General features: G+C 30.1%; 1 protein-coding gene across 1 annotated transcript in view; it reads left to right on the forward strand.

Annotated features, from left to right (window-relative positions):
- Positions 1-241: 241 nt before the first annotated feature.
- The window catches only part of LOC143252253 (uncharacterized), a 68,637-nt gene continuing 51,680 nt past the window's right edge, over positions 242-17,198 (forward strand). Inside the window, exons 1-5 of the mRNA XM_076504109.1 lie at positions 242-1,071; positions 4,585-4,863; positions 7,326-7,557; positions 11,138-11,571; positions 14,443-14,601. Of these exons, the coding sequence (XP_076360224.1) occupies positions 694-1,071; positions 4,585-4,863; positions 7,326-7,557; positions 11,138-11,571; positions 14,443-14,601 (1,482 nt within the window). The 5' untranslated portion in view covers positions 242-693. The remainder of the gene's footprint in view (positions 1,072-4,584; positions 4,864-7,325; positions 7,558-11,137; positions 11,572-14,442; positions 14,602-17,198) is intronic.

Genomic DNA, 17,198 nt, shown 5'->3' on the forward strand with positions numbered 1-17,198 from the left:
ATCAAATTTTTTATATGGAGTACAGGAGAGTATATAAAGTCTGAAATTAAAAAAAAAAAGTATAATATATAAAATACCTGCTGTAAAAGTATAATGCAGCTGTTATTTCATCTATCTTAAATAATTAAATGTTTGAAGTGACATATTTTAGTAGAAAACAAGAAGAACAAATCCTGATTAAATTTTTTGTCATTTGTCAAAATTATTTTTCAAATAAGGATATTTCTATATGTTTAGTCCTCTAGCTGTTACAAGAAGTTATGGCGGTGTTGTGCCTAATGTTAACATTAATTTTTTTGTAATCTTAATCGTAATTATAAGTTAGATTAATTTCAAGCTAAGTACTTTTTTTCAGATATTTTGAGAGTATGCAATATAATGAATTGCAAATTATTTACATCATGCCAGTACTATTTAATAATTTTGGCGTTTATTATGTACTGAGATCGGACCCTATGCCAAAGAATTAGGCCCAATATCATATTTTGAGATATTAGTTGTAGTAGGCAATTACAGTTACTCAGTGTTTCCCTGTTATTAAAATTTGTGAAAGGAACAAAGTGAAGTTAAGGTTAGATTTATCCATTCCTACAAGATATAGGTCTGAGAATAAATCTGAGCGAGTTGTTGGATATTTCCAGCAGTTTATTTTAAAGAAGTTGAATATTTTTATTAGTATACATATTTGATAAAATGTTTCAAAACTGGCAGAACTGGGGTCCAAACCAGCTTCCTATGGGAGGTGGTGGTGTTGGAGGATTTGTGCAAGGCCCAATGGCATCATCTGGTCATATTCAGGGAGGACCAGGTTTTCCTGGACAGTTTGGGTTACAACCAAACATGATGCAACAGCAATGGAATTGGCAAGGGCCTGGTCCAGCAGAACAGTGGGGTGGAATGGGTATGAACATGGGACCTGGAGCAGTACAAACTATGGCCATGCAAAATCAGAATCTCGGAGGCCCGATTACTGTAATGTCAACCTTGGCTGATCAAACAGTGGGTCCAGAGCCATTACCACCAGGTATTGATCAAAGAGAGCTGCCTTTGGATGAGACAAAGATGAATGGTGTAAGAACTATGATAATGTCATATTGTAATTACTTTGGGCCTTAATAATCTTCAGTTGAAGCTGATAATTAAAACTGGTAAAATTATTTCTCCAGGGAGGTTGCTTTATTTATTAACAAAAAGCCTTTTAAGAATATTAAGATCAAACATTATTCAGCATTTTATGAAGTAACAGAACTGTTTTGTTTCCTCTCATCTACTAGTGCATGCACTTGCTTTTGCCACTTTTATTGTTTTGTTTTGTTTTTTATGTTAAAACTTAGTAACAGTATTCATTTTTTTATGAAGCAACCAAAACCTAAAATTTACAAATTCATCATGATGATAAGTTAACTAAGCTTATTAAAATCATGTTAATTTCAGCACTAGTGGATCTAGAAGGGTTAAATTTTGTCAGAATTTGTAAGTTGTAAACTTAATAGCATTGATTAAAGATAGTTTAAATTTAACTTGCTTAGTGTTGAAGAAGATTGGAAATTGGAAATAAACAAATTGAAATGTAACTATGGCAACAAGGAGTTTGGAATAAGAGATGCATAATGGTTGTAAATATAAACAGCAGATTCAGGAATAAACTTAGTTGCAGTTATTGTAATGTTAGAAGTATAATATAAGAATGAAATGGATGAGTTCAAGACTAGCTTGAAATAGAAAACCAATATTATAATGGTGATTAAGAAACTGGTTTATGTTTGAAGAAAATTTATAATGGGAATTATTTCAATATTCCAAGTTCTAAGTTACTTAATAGTGATAAACCTTTCAAAAGAAGAGTGTCTGCTTATTGCTAAGATTGAAAACTTTAAAAAATGTTTGTCAGGAGCTTGAATATAAAAGGGTTATAGTTGGATGTTTCATGGTTGGAAAGTCTTTAATTGGCAGTTGTCTTTCTTTTGTCTAACCACCTTACAATCTTATTTAGCTAATATTTCTCTAACTCCTGATATGGTTTCCTTACCTAATAATTTTTGTGTGGCATGTTATTCAAACATTTTTGAAAATCTTAATACACCTAATCTACAGCCTCTTGTTCATATAATAAGTCCTTGGAAAAAAAAAACAGTTAGTAACTTAGAATTTCCTTTTGGTGAATCTATGTTTCCTTTGATTTTTGATGTATTTCATTAAATTGTCTTTTTATTTTTTTAAAGGTTTTTTGTAAGGTTTTGAAATTTTTGGTAATAAAGAAGTAATAATAATTAGTTTCTCATTTCCAGAGAACTTGCCAGTGTAATAAATAGGCATAACCAAAGTAACTCTTAAGTCCTTGGGCACATACTGAGAATGAAAGGCAGACAGACTTGCTCATCAGATGTTTGATCTCTAAATCTGAGGGAAATGCTTTGTCTAGACCTGAAGCATTTTCTGTTTTTAATCTCTCAACCCTTATACATACTGCCAAATGACTGTTATTTACATGACTCTGGGTAATCTCAGAATTTCATTAGAATATTCAGGGTCAGAAACATTGCTAACATTTTCTCTTGTGGAAGAAAACATTTAAAAAGTCAGCCATTCTGCATTCTTCAGCTAAAATATTATAAGCATTAAGGAATCTGTCCTCATTTTAAGATTTTATGTACCCTTACCATGAGAGTTTTTACTTTTAACATTATAAGCCAGATACTTTTTATAAGCTGTTTTGGTTTTCCTAATTTTTTTTTTTTTAAATCAAATCCCTAGCTTTCTTCATGTGTAGTTATGTAAATATTTCAACCTATTTGTCAGTTTAAACTTCTTAAACATTTGATTATTGTCCCAGATTTTTTAATTATGTTCTTAAGTCAGTTTAGTTTGATCTTCCCTGTTATTCATATTTTGACAGTGTGTTTATGTTGAATTAAAATCAATATGTTTTAAATTTTTTCCAGGTTTGTTTCACATAACATTTGAATTTGCAATTTACTGTTGATATATCTTGTTTCATAATCTCTAAATTTACTTTCTGAAAATTAGAGACTAAATTTTGATTTCTTTTTGTCTCATCTTATACCAAAACATCAAGCCTGATTATGCAATGATTACAATTTCCTAGTTGGTTAGGCTTGGAACAGCCAGTTAATTAGAGTGGCTGATTCACAGTCTGAGGGTTGCCAGTTTGAATTGCTGGCTCACTAAACATGCACAGCCCTGTAGCCATGGGGGTGTTATACTTTGATGGCAAATTCCACTATCCATTGGTAAAATAGTAGTTCAAGAGCTGTTGCTGGAAGCTGCATTCTCTCTAGTCTTTCACCATTAAATTAGGGATGGCTAGTGCAGATAGCCTTTTGGGCTTTTCTGGAAATTCAAAACAAACTAAACCAAGCTCTAATTGGTACTCACTTCAACTTGTACAACCGTATCATACTTAATGGTTAATAACAAACATATGATATTCCTTTCTTTCTAGAGTTAATTAACTATTTGGTATAAACTGTATGTCATAATATAGAATTTAAGGACAACAAAGGATTTGCTGGTCCCTCCAAGTTCATTCAGTAAACTAAACTTCTAAATTCATTGTAGTATTATATATCACATTCTATAATACTGTCCTCCTCATGATGCAATTGTCACCCGTGTGACTGTTGGTCAATCCCATTGACATACAAGGAAAGCTATAACATTGAGAAAACAATTGACCAATCACGGATTCATGGATTTTGTTGATAGTTCTAAGTTTCAACTCATATTTATGATAAAAAAACAACATTGATATCTGTTGCTGAAACACTAATCGTAATACATGGATAACAATATATGAACTATTAAAGGCCAAATTAGTAAGTTAATCTTGGCAATATAGCATCAGATGTAGTTAAAGGAGTATGATTCACATAGTAACTGTAAGGTTGTTTCTTATATATTAAATTTTATGCTGAAATGTTTTCTGACAAGCTTTTTACAATAGGAGGCTAAAGACAATAAAATAATGGAGCTAAAATGATTTCAAGAAACTATTATCACCAGTGTACACTGTCATTGATTTAAAACACTGTTCTAAGCATACTAATTATTTAGTGCATGCAGATTTTAGTTTTAGAAAAACATTTGTAGAATAAAATTAAGAAAGTTTATGTTTGAAAGTAATTGGTTGTTGTAACTTTTTCTTTGTTTAAAATAATGATTACAATAAATGCAACAAAAATTAAAAACTGAAGTGTTTAAAGAAGTGTATTTCTTAAAATACTAAATAGACTTCACACCAGTTATTCTCATGTTGACCATAAGTGGATATAATTCTATCAAAATTGTTCTTTTAACACAAGTTTTTGAAGTTGTTTCAAGAACTGAACTTTTAATTTAAGATGCAGTGAAAAGATATTTTAAGAAATATGTTAAAAGTGTGCATTATTTCAGTGTTAAAGGAGAAATGGTTTGGCACAAACATGTTGTACAATTCATTAAAATTTATTTTTATTAAACATGAACAGCTTCCTATTGTTTTGGTCAAGTAGCAGAAGAAATAAAAAAACTTATAATTGATTTTGATTGTACCTGAAAATATCTGTGATGTGTAATGTTTTTTAGCCTAATCCATTGGATGACATGGAAAGAGAAAGGTTACAGAGACTTCGTGTAGAAGCTGAAGCATGGCAAGCTCAGCCAATGTTGCAGACAACCAATAGTGGTTGGCCAAATCAAGTCAGTGGAGCTTGGCAACATGGGATGGTCCCTTGGCAACAGCAGGGAATGTGGCCTCAAGGAGGTATGTGGCCACAGAGAAACTTTTCACAGCAGCTAGGAACATGGCCATCTCAGCCCAGTCAAGGCTTGTGGTCTGCAGAAGCTATGCAGGAAGCCACGCAGGTGAGATTGTGTATCGTTGTATCATTTCTGTTTACTTGGGTTAATGTAGATTTCTTCTTAAGGAATTCATGTTCTTAGTTGACTGTTTCATACTCTTCATTTGATTTAATACTGGAAACTATATATTTATTCTTTACCTGCTCAGACTCTTTTTACACTTATTCATATTTTTATTTGTAAGACATTTTTGTGAAGGCTGCTCAGTAAAATCTCAGGGAATGAATGATGCTTAACTTTTGGTTAAAGTTGTATAATTTTATTTAATCAGCAGTTTTATGATCCATAATTTCAAATTGTTGGCTACATAATTTTACTCTTTTGTCATTTAGAAATCTGAACTTTGAAGCTTTAAGAAAGTTTTCTTAATCAAGCCATTTAAAAAAAAAAGACATTCACGCTGAGTAACTTGCACATTTTTTTACAAAATTAGTATAAATTTATACATACATGTTCAAAAAAGTTTGATTTTATTTTTATATGCATAATATTTACCACCTTTTTCATTATTTTGTTTATCTGTTAGACAAATGTCAATTTTTTTATGAGAAAATTTTACAATGTGCATTTTTACCTTAACCATAGAGTCCATGTATGTGATTACTTATTAGTGATATATTGTTTTCAAAATCTTAGGTCACAAAATCTGTAAAAGTAACTGTTGCAAGAAATTAATTTTGTATAGTAGTTACATTGATTAATGTTTTGAAGAAGTGACAACAATCATTATTTGTGATATATTAAACAGTGAATATGTACAGTGGCTTGAAAGAATAATGTTTAAATCATACAAATTAAAACATAGTTTACATTCTGTTTTATTACTATTAACATTTTCTTTAAGATAAAACAACCTCTTTATCTTTTAAATCTGTATAATCACCCTAGCCATTCTACACCTTACAGTTTCTTCCCTTGTGTTTTACAAATTATAAGCTGGTAAAAGGTATACCTGGCTCATAAATGTTGTTATTCCCCTCCTCCGATCTCAGGATCTTTTTCCCTCGTGACCAGAGGTATCCTTCAAATACTTTCAATGGTGTTTCTGTTATTCCCTCACACTGGCCTTCATTCTCAGTGTGGGATTCTAGCTAATTTTGTAAGTGGAATTAAGTTCTGTATTGGAAGCCATAATTTTTCTATACTAAAAATGTATTTCTGATGGATACTAACCTCCACTCACATTTCCCATCCTTTCTCCCACTCCTCTGATTCTCACATGTTCTCCCAATTTGGAAGTGAAAGTTTAGTAGAGGAGTGTGGAGGGAGTAACCATGAAGTCGTAATTGTGCTGTGATACTATTAATTTATGAATGAAACATGATGATTTGCATGAGAGACATGCTGGAATATACTAATTCTAATGAGGGGAGAGCACAAGGCTTATAGCATGCATAAAGAAAAAGCTTGCATGTAGTGGGCAGCACTGAACAAGAATAGTTAATCTTGTGCGAAAGGTAAGTATGTATTGAAAATACATTTTCAGTATTGGAAAATTATAATTGTTTTAGTTGTATAATAATGTCTTTGAGATACAAATTTTTGTGTTATGTAATATTTTATGATTTGCTATGCTGAGTGGTAGGAGTCAAAATTTAGAAATTACCACATGGAAAATTTCCAGCATTTAAGGTAGTTTATAATTTCATGAAATTGAAGCAATCAAAAGTCCTTACATCATTCCATTTGAACGTAGCTGAAATATTTTGCATGCTGTGTAAAGGAGATCCTCAAACCTTACTACACTTGGAGATGTTTTGCAAGATAAGTGACAGTGTAATTTACATAATTCCAGTGGATTAACAGCAAGCCTGTGAGCTTATAATGCTAAAAATGTGGTGGGCACAGCACAGATAGTTTGTTTAGTTGTGTGCTTAATAACAAAGTGGGCTATTTTACCAAATGTGAACTGGTGATTGGCTGTATAGTTAACTTCAAAGGTTGTAGTAAATCATTGAAATAGGGCCCTTGGAATGAAACACGAAGCATCCTTCAGAAGATGTGCTTTCCCTAAACTCTTAATACTAAAGTATACATAATTTAAAATGGCACTTGTGCAATATGTGTATATATATTATATATATTTATACATGCACACAATTAAAAGGAGTACAATGTTAAAATAATTGTGCGATACATAATTTATTAAAAGCAGGTAGCCCTTAAAATACTACATGTTTAGTTGTATGCTACCATCTTCAGAACACTGACACATAGTCTTTTTGGAGTAGTAAGTTATTTATTATGTCATTATTTTAGCATTGTACTCATTTTAATTGTATATAAATTATAAATATTTTGATGAATATATGACATTTTATAGAGATGCCAAAATGTTTGTGAAGATTTTGTAAATTAAAGTGGTATATTTAAATCAAAGAAAATTTTGTTGTACTTCTTTTTTTATTTCATGCTGTAGTTTTATAGTCAAGGCTTTAACATGATCTTTTGAATATATCTGATAGATTAATGTAGATGAAGAACTTAAACTTATGGAACTGGATCCAGAAGAACAAGAATTTGAAAGAGAGTTTTTAGAGTGGCAGCGTGAGTTTGAAAATTGGAAAGAGCAGAATAAAAACCATCCTGACAAAGAGGCGTTTGCACGTTATGAGGAACAGTGGCAAGAGTGGAAAAAGCAATTGTTAGAAAGGAGAGACCAGATGCGCCAAATGAAAGCACAAAAACTTGAAATTAGTAAGTGTAGAAAATGTAATGAAAATATCAGTTTAACAGTATTCTTGATTCCTTTTATATGTTTCTGGTACTAAAGAAATAGTATTTGAAAATAGTTTATTGCATTCTATACTTATTTTCATGTAATTTTCTTGTAGAAATAATACAACTATGATTTATCTCAACACATTTCTAAAATAACTATTACAAAAGTATTACATCACAAACTATGAACCCTGCTAACTTTTATTATTCTATGTATCATAAATAATTATTCAAACTGCATAATGAAAGTAGCATATTATACCTTCATCACATAAATCATCTTGTTCTAATCAGTGCATACAAAATATATAGTACAGTTGATTTCTTGCATAAAAAGACATCGTATTTTAATGATGCTGGTATTAAGTGTTTTTGTTTTCGATTACCATGAGTTGACATAGCTATAGCATAAATTATTCTGTTGATTTCTCAGCTGATTTCTGCTGATATCTATTATACTTTATACATACATTTTTACTGTGAAAGATCTTGTCTTAAACTGGTACTCATTGCAAATGAAAAATCATTATAAATCATTGTAAACTGGTACACACTTTAAGTGTAGTTGTTTTGTGTTCAGTAATTTTCAACCTGTTTCCTGTTATGATTAACCTATACTTGATTCTTGATAAGCTATTTATGGATCACTACATCACATTTCCATAGAAAATGCATCTTTATTAAGAGATGTACTTGTTTGGATGTGGAATGATAAGTGATTAAATATTAATTTGTGAAGATTTTGTTATAAGCAAAACCATCTGGACTTTCATTGTCCAAACTCGGGAAGTTTCACTGTACATACTTATTAAGTGTACTTGGTGTTAATTGTTTTTATTATTGCAAGGTGGAATTGACCATTTTGTCTAAACAATAGTTTTTGACTCCTCTGTTTGAAATAATTTTCTCAAAAGTTTGATTAAAATCCTTTGTTGTTTTTTAACGAATATTTATACATTTCTGATTTATCAAGGAAGTATGCCATTGAAAAACATTTCTATGTGTTTGCCAATGTTTTTTTTCATGAGTATTGTGTTGTTCGTTTAGACTCAAATGTAAAATAGTTTTTTCTTCAAACGGTTATTATTATTATTTATGCAATTCTGAGCACCTGAGTGTGTTTGCCTTATATTTAGTGGCTTATAATACTGATAATTTTGAAACTGTAATGTTACAAAAAATATTCTTGTTTGTTTTACCAGGCTTTCATGGTAGGCATTATTTTAGAGGGATGTGTATAATATACTTACAATCTCCTTTAAAGATCAATCTTTAAATTTGATTAATAAAATCCTATAAATCCCTATATTTTGTTTAAGCATCAAATTCTGATATAGGATTATATTGCAAGAATGTGCTAGACTATGATGTACCTACTTGAATAATGATTTATCTCTAACCAGGGGGCTTGATTCACATTATTGGTTTACCATGTTTAGTGACAGGTACTTTCCTGTGGTGACTATGAAAAGCCACATGGGCCAGTGGTTGGTAGATTTTGTTCTGTTTTTTTATTTGGGTGTGTTTTAAGTAATTGAATTTCTCTGAAATGCTAAGTTTACATTACAAATTTTGTAGTATGTTTAATTAGTCATTTTGGATCTTTCAAATAGATCCAGTATAATTTTATGCACAAACAAAACAAATATATAAATAAACTAAAATGACACCCAGACATGTGGTTTGTTCATAAGTGCTGTTAACTTCACATTAGATCTGTTTGTTCACCTCTGTAAATGGTTTGAATAACCAATTTCTCGGGAAACCAAAACTTACTTCTGAGATCATTTTATTTGTCTTATATTTGCATAGATAGAAAATAAATCTTTTCAGTGTTTTTTTTTAGTCAGTGACTCTACTATTCTGAAAGTTGAGCTCTATTAATAATTATTGAGACCAATTGCTGTGATGTCATAAATGAGTGACAAAAACAACTGGAGTAAAAAGACAACAATGATACAGAACAAATGTTGATTGAATAACCTGATGTGGATTAGTACGTTTTCAAGGATGATAGTTTCTCATCAAACATATGATGACAACAAAGAGTTGTAGTAATAAATACCTTGATACAAGAGGAAAATTAGTTAAAAGCAGTATGTGGATCATTACATGTATGAGGATGATAGTTTCTTATCAGATATAAACCTATACTTTATGATTTGCAGAAAATTATAAAGTGAATAAATTATTTATAGGGAAGGCTCAATAAAACATTGTAGAAATGGAAATTGGAACATATTTTATTACTAATTTTATATCTTTAAATCTGGCTTATTTTCCCTACTTTACCAAAACTGTAAGGTGCAAGTCTTTCCATTTATTCTGAAAGAAAACACACTAGTAATATTAAAAAAAAAGAAGTTAGAAAGAGCTTAAATGTAACGTAAGTCCACAGTTTGAATGTGTACCAGTGTGGAATTTGTAGCACTGAATATGTGCACTGGAAGGCAGCTAACCAGTGTATCTTGGTTATGTACAGGTACTGTTCTTGCTAAGCATGATTTTGCTTTCTCTTTTGTTTCAAATCAGCAAACTTTCTTATTCACATAACCTTGTAAACTCATGATTACAATGTATTTTTTTTTCAGTAAACAAGATTCCATTGTTTTTCAACTAACAAGCATCCTGTTAGACCTGTGTTAATGAAAATTTTGCCTGATTGAAATGCCTCATCAAAAATTGAAACTGCTAGTATAAAAACAACAGAAATGTAATATAAAAATATCATTGAAAGATATTACCCAAAAGAAAAGGAAACCAAAGGAATAATATGTTATGCACATGAATGGTTTTAGTGAGGCTGAATTGTAAGAGAACTGATCACGAGAATCAAAGAATACTTTAAAGGATTATACTGTTTTCATACATTTAAAATAAACCATACACTCCGTACTGGAAACCTTCTATGAACAAAAGTCCCATGACTCCTCTCTATCATTAATTGTTAAATCTTTTTATTGTCTTAAGTTTTTACCTAAGAATACCACAGTAAACAAACAACACCAGTTACATGGTGGCATCAAAGATTAATAAAATGTAAAAGTAAGATTATAAGCTGCTTTGGTTATGGCTTCAGCTCCTTTGTTAACTTGGTGCTATTGTGTGAAACTAAAATGGTAGTTTCACTAAATAACTTGTTTAAAAAAGTTGAGAACCCATTTTGTAATCAAGACAACTTGACATCTGTTTTGCTGAAGTGTTTAGTATTGAAACAGAAATAAATGTTTATTATTTTTGTATGCTTACATATGTCAAGCCAGTAGCTTGTTTTATACTTTTTATTTTAAATGATCGTGTAACAACATAAAAATTATTGCTGTATAGTCTTAAGTTTTTTTTATATTGAATTTAATAGTCTTTGCTAAAATCCATATATGTGTTAGTTTGAGAGTCGTAAAGAAGCCAAAGCCTAATATTTAAGTAATCTCTGAACATCAGATATTCCTTCACAATATAGAAAAATATTATGCTGCATGTTTATGAATTAAAATATTTTCTGTAAGTTTATCAATAACAATAATAAATTTTGAATGAAATTTCATCAAACAAACAGGTAAGGCAGAGAAAAATAAGCAAAAAAATGAAATAGAACAATCAACAACTGTCAAAGAGAAGAATCAAGGGACAAACACAGAACAGGAGAAAAGTGAAACGGCATCAACAGAGGCAAACTCAAAAGAAAAGAAACCACAGTCAGCTGATCATAAGACAGTGCTCCAGAGACAAATACAAGAAAAAATTGCACAATTAAAAAAAGAGGAGGAAGAATGGAAAAACAGAAAGTTGCTTGGACCATCACTGTCCAAATCACCTGGGGAATCAGAATCGGAAAAATCAAATGTGACCAGTGAGTCATCCAAGGACAAGAAAGGTTCTAGTAGAGAAAGGAGAGATGATATAGAAAAGAAAGAAAACCACAAATCAGACTCCTTACAAATTTCTAGTCAGTCCAATATTTCTTCAGAGAAAGACAGTGAAAAATTAAAAGTAAGTATATAATCACTCCCCTTATAATTCCAGTTTGATATATGTGCTTTCTTGGAAGAATTTGTGGTTCTAGAAACAATATAAATTGTTAATTAATTCAAGTTCTGAGGAGGGAAATCTCAGTTGAGTGGATAACACATTAGATTTCTATTAAAAAGGCCCAGGATTGAATTTCAGCCTGCACCAACACATAGAAATAGAATGTCTTCCTTAAATATGGCAGCAGATTAGAAACCAAAACATAGAATTATTTAATAATTAGTACCTAATTATAGAATGAAGTTACTGATTAATATAGACATAGTCTACTTAGATGACAAGTAAATTACAAATATAAAAAAAAACAGTATGAAATCTTACCACCAATAAGGCACAGTAGTTTATGATTTTCATTCATTATTTTATTTTGTTTTTGAAATTTTCTAGTATTATTTTACCCAAAATAATACATAATTTTTTAAATATATTATAAAAGAAATAAATTCATATTCTAGTCTTTTAACTAAATATCATATTTGTAACAAGAAACCATTTGGTCTTTTAAGAATGCCTCAAAACATCCACTCCCAAGAAAGGAAACTCAAAAATTGGTTTTATTATTATTATTCACCTCATAGTCTGTTGTAAAGTGTTTGCTTCCTCTATTGTTCATGGTAACTTATTCCATTCAAAAAATTAAATTGCCTAAATTGGAGCCTAGTCTGCTTCTTTGTAAATCTCAAGCTTGTGTCTTCTCGTTCTATTACCTTCGTAATTCAGAACAAAGAAAGCAGAGGTTTTTACTCTATTGATTGCTTGAAAATATATTAAGATATAAACTTTATCTTATAAGATAATTTGTTTTCATAGCTATTCAGTTTGCGTTATTTAAGAGTTGGCAATAGATGTTGACTGTCTTCCTTCTGGTGAAACTGGTTCAAAATTTTCAAAACAAAACTCTATAGTGTATTTTCTCTCGCTTGATACCTGTTTACTTTCTGATAGTTTTAGGACTTTTCCTGTAAAATATTGTTATAAACACTCAAAGATACAATAAAACTGTTTGAAGGTTAACTTCAGTTGATAAAAATGAAAGTAATAGCTCTGTCATTGAACTCATATTGTTTTCACTTAATAATTGTGTAAAATTAACAAAGCATTTAAAAATAATAAAGGTTTTATGTTTCAAATTTTTGAGTAGACTTCTGTTTAGTGATAGGTTTTTTAACTTTAGATTTTCAATGTAATTTTTTGTATGTTCAGTTGCTATTGTTAAAATTGATTTTTGTGCCTGATTTGATACTAAGATCTTTTGCATTTTTATTTTATTTGTTTATTTTTTTGAATTTCACACAAAGCTACATGAGGGCTATCTGTGCTAGCTGCCCTTAATTTAGTAGTGTAAGACTAGAGGGAAGGCAGCTAGTCATCACCACCAACTTTTGGGGCTACTCTTTTTCCAACAAATAGTGGGATTGACTGTCACATTATAATGCTCCCATGGCTGAAAGAGCGAGTATGTTTGGTGTGACAGGGATTCGAACCAGCAACCCTCAGATTACGAGTCAAATGCCTTAACCCACCTGGCTATGCCAGGCCTTGTGTTTTTATAGCTTTCATTATAAACTTTGCTTTCATTTGTTTTACAAAACAAAATTGCAAGTTTTAAAACTGAAGAACTTTTGCTTATAATAATAGAATTTTACGTTTTAGCTATGTAATAGATACTTACTCAGTAAAGAAATCTGGTCATTGTAAGTTATATAATTTTTTTTATTATTATTTACTTGAAACTTCACAATAGAATAAACCCTTTGGCATTTGTGATAAGATATGCATTTTTATAGTGACTGTTTACAATACTTTTTCTTAAGTTTTTTGTTGCCAAGTTGAATGTTTTATTCATGGCCTACAGTAGTGAATAAAACAACTAAATGCACCGAACTTAAAACAGTATAAGAAAATAATATTACTAACATAAAAAAATATTGTTAATTTACACTATATTCAGTCATTACATTTTATGAAATAACTTTAATATTTGATACATTTAAAATACTATTCCAAAACAACTGAATCTAATAAATTTAATGTTAGTATGACTTACCACATGTCAGAAATATAACTTGTCAGTAAAGCTTTGGATTTTTAATTTAAATTAATTTGGTATTCTTTCTCTTTATATGCTGTTCATAAGATTATAAGAAAAGTATTAGGATCCAGTTCAAAGTATTTTAATTCTGGTTTTCAAATATAACCAGACATTTCAATGACAGGTTAGAATCCTTAACAGTCACAGCACGTGAAATTCTTTTAGGCAGAATTATAGTGAATTAACATATAAGACTGTTTTTTGTTTCTTTTTTATTGGCTATACTTTTATGTGCCAGCAATACAAAGTGCAGGGCTCCTCATATTGGTAAAGTGATGACAGAGTTATGAGGTTTCATGCTGCAGCTAATATACAAATTTACCTTTATTTTAAGAAGCTTAGAAAATGAGCAAGGAAAGTTGGGTATACTTATCAAATATAAAAATGTTGTCACTGTTGTTTTATTTTGTGGACTTCCTTTAAAGAAAAAATAAATGTATTTTTTGTTTTTAGAAAGATATCTTAAGCAGCTTCAAAATATAATGGTTATTATTTTGAGCAGTTTTCTGTAACTAATTCCAGTAGTGATGTACAGTTAATGTTTTTATAAAAGTAGTAAAGAATAAATATCTTAAAGAGACAAAATTTTCTTTGATTTTATTTTTCCTCTTTGAGGAAATGCAGTAGTTTTGGATGAAAAGTACATTAAATAGTAATTGTGAAAGTTGTGGTGGTAGTTTGAGAAGTAGGTAAATGTTAATGCTATGATTTGGTCAAGTGGAAATTTGTATTATTATCAGGAGAGTAATTCTCAGAATGAGAAAAACTCAAAAGCAAGTGATGAAAATGTAAAAAATGCTGTTGAAGAATTGAAAGCTAAAGGTCAAGAAAACCACTTAAAGTCATTGGCAAACCTTAGAACAGCCAGTTCGCCTGAGAAAGAGATAACACAAAAAAAGGTAGGAGTTATTTATATAAATATTGATAACATGTGTGTCTGTGTCTGTTAATCCTTTAACTAAGTAAGTTTTGGGACAGAAATTTACCCTGTAGTGGGTACTTATTTTCTTCTTAATTATAATAATTGCCTTTGTGTAAAAATTGAGTTGATGTGGAGTGAAGCTTTATATAACTTGAATAATAATTAACCTGTTTGTGGTACACTCTGAACTTTAGTGCTTGGTAGAGACCAACACAGCAATCTGAACACCAGTACCACAATTCTTGCTCATTTATTTTATTTCAGGTATGAATTGAAGCAAATGTATTTTTAATAGTCTAGTCAACTTTGTTAATTTGGGTAAGTGTTTAGACTTTTGTGTTGAATACGTGTCACATTCCAAGATGAGTTTTTTAAACCTTTTGCTATTTTTTGCATACTTGAAAAGCATTGAACAAAGCAATATTGAGCGAGTCCCTGAGAATCTATAGAAAATATTTCTTCACCATTTTGAAGTTGTGAACATCTTTAGGCATTATTTTTTTCATTCTTCTCTTTCTCATCTTGGAATTATGTGTTGGATAATAATTCAGATTTGCACCTTCCATGTTTTTGTTTGCAGTCCAGTTCTTCTGATAGTTTGTGAGCTGTAAAACTTTTTATTTGGATCTTTCTTATTTCTGTCATGATTCATACTTAAAAATGTGATTTATTTTATAATTCTTCTATTTTAAAAACTCATCTTTTTATAATGAGTAGCAACAATTTCACTTCTTCAGTCAACTGTTTTCTACTTACCTCTATCAGGCATGGACTTGTGTACCAGTTATCCATTAAGTACAATACTCTTATTTAGTAGCTTGTGTACCAGTTCCAAGACAGTGCAATCAATTTTGGAATAAAATAGTTTCTCTCACATTTCTTCCTTTTTCAAAATATATACATAACATTATTCATACCATAATATGAGATATTCATATACTGTTATATGGACTTTTGGGATACAGACAGATCTGAATTTTTGCATATAGTAGTCCATGAATAGTTTCATTTTGTAAAATTTTTTACTTGCTGACTGCTCTTTCATTATTTATCAAGTGGAAGTATTTTAACAGTAAATAAAACTTGTTTTCAAGCATATCTTTGTAAAATAATGGTGTTCCAGTGTTGTAGTTTTTCCAGAAGTACATTTTGTTTTGTGGGTTACGATATCTTGCATGAGCAGTTGTTTTAGGAATGTTTTCATTTCTGCAGCACTTATATCAGTGAAACCCTTTATTCTGAACAAGGTTTTAAGACTGGGACTCTCTCAATAGATTACATTGTGTATAAGTATTTAATCAGATTGTTTCAAAAGAAGAACTTGAAGTGTTGAAGAAAATTTTTTTCATCCTTAACAGAAACCTGCATCCACTGTTGCCACAAAAGTCAAATGTAGTTTTCTTTCTATCTTTGAAAATTCAGCCACCATCAAAAGTTTTAGCCTCAATGTCAAAATTAGTTTCTTCTTTTCACTTGAAATCTTCAAATCAATTTCCAAGTCAGTCTGAGAGTTTTGAATAATTCTGTGTCTCACTTTTTTCACATTTCATTATATTTCACCATATTTGTTGGCACATAGAAAATGTATTTCAGGACAAACAATGAGTTCTATATGATATCTGGGTGGACAAGGGAACTAAGTGACCACAAAATCTTTATTAATATAAATGGCACAGCTGAAGTATTGAAACAGAAAGTAATGGAATGTTTATGTATGCTGTGCCCAATTAAAGGGTTATGGTCTCTCCTTTTATGTAGACAACAGCCAGAGAAAAAGTTATTTTGTTTAAAAAGAAAAACATTATTTTCAGCAAGTAGTTTTCTTGATGGGGTTTATCTTTTGTTTTTGTTATTTTTTCTACAAGCATTTGTATTGCTGTAATACAAGAGTTTTACTCTAAACCAAAAATAACTTCTACTCTTCAGGTCTGTTAACTTTTCATAACACAATAAATTAAAATCTCTATTTATATTAGTTTTATCTGATGTATTGAGTAGTGAAAGATAGTATCATTAAATCCTTAAAGATGAGTAATTCTTTACATATCAATTAATATAAATTTCTGTTTATAAAATATTGCTGATTGCTTAATTGCATTATAATGCTAAAACACAACAATCAATTTTAAATATTTTCATGAAAAACAAAAGCAGAAATTGCATTGTGGTAAAATGAATCTATAAGATGTGTCAGTTTACTGCTGTCAAGTTTTAAGAGTTACATCTGGTTAATATTTTCCAAATTTGTATAATGTATTATGTTACCACTGAGCTTCTAATTTTCAAAACAGTTGACATATATTAGGGACAATCTTTCTTACAAATTTCTAAACCAGTATGGTGAGTTAAATTGAAAACTTGGTGAATATTTTTAAGCTTGAGGTTTGTAAGCAAAGCATGAGTTTGTAGTTACATCTGTACTGGTTTCACTGTACTGTAGAAACATGTAAAACTGGTAACAGCAAGTCTGTGGCATTTGTTGGGTGGAAAGTAAATTTAAGTAAAAACTAAGTTTTATAGAAGGCAGGATTAGTGTTCTTGCTTGTACAGTTGATTTCTGTTTTTTGTTGTCAT

The sequence above is a fragment of the Tachypleus tridentatus genome, chromosome 6 (genome assembly GCF_004210375.1).
Source record: "Tachypleus tridentatus isolate NWPU-2018 chromosome 6, ASM421037v1, whole genome shotgun sequence".
Classification (NCBI taxonomy): domain Eukaryota; kingdom Metazoa; phylum Arthropoda; class Merostomata; order Xiphosura; family Limulidae; genus Tachypleus; species Tachypleus tridentatus.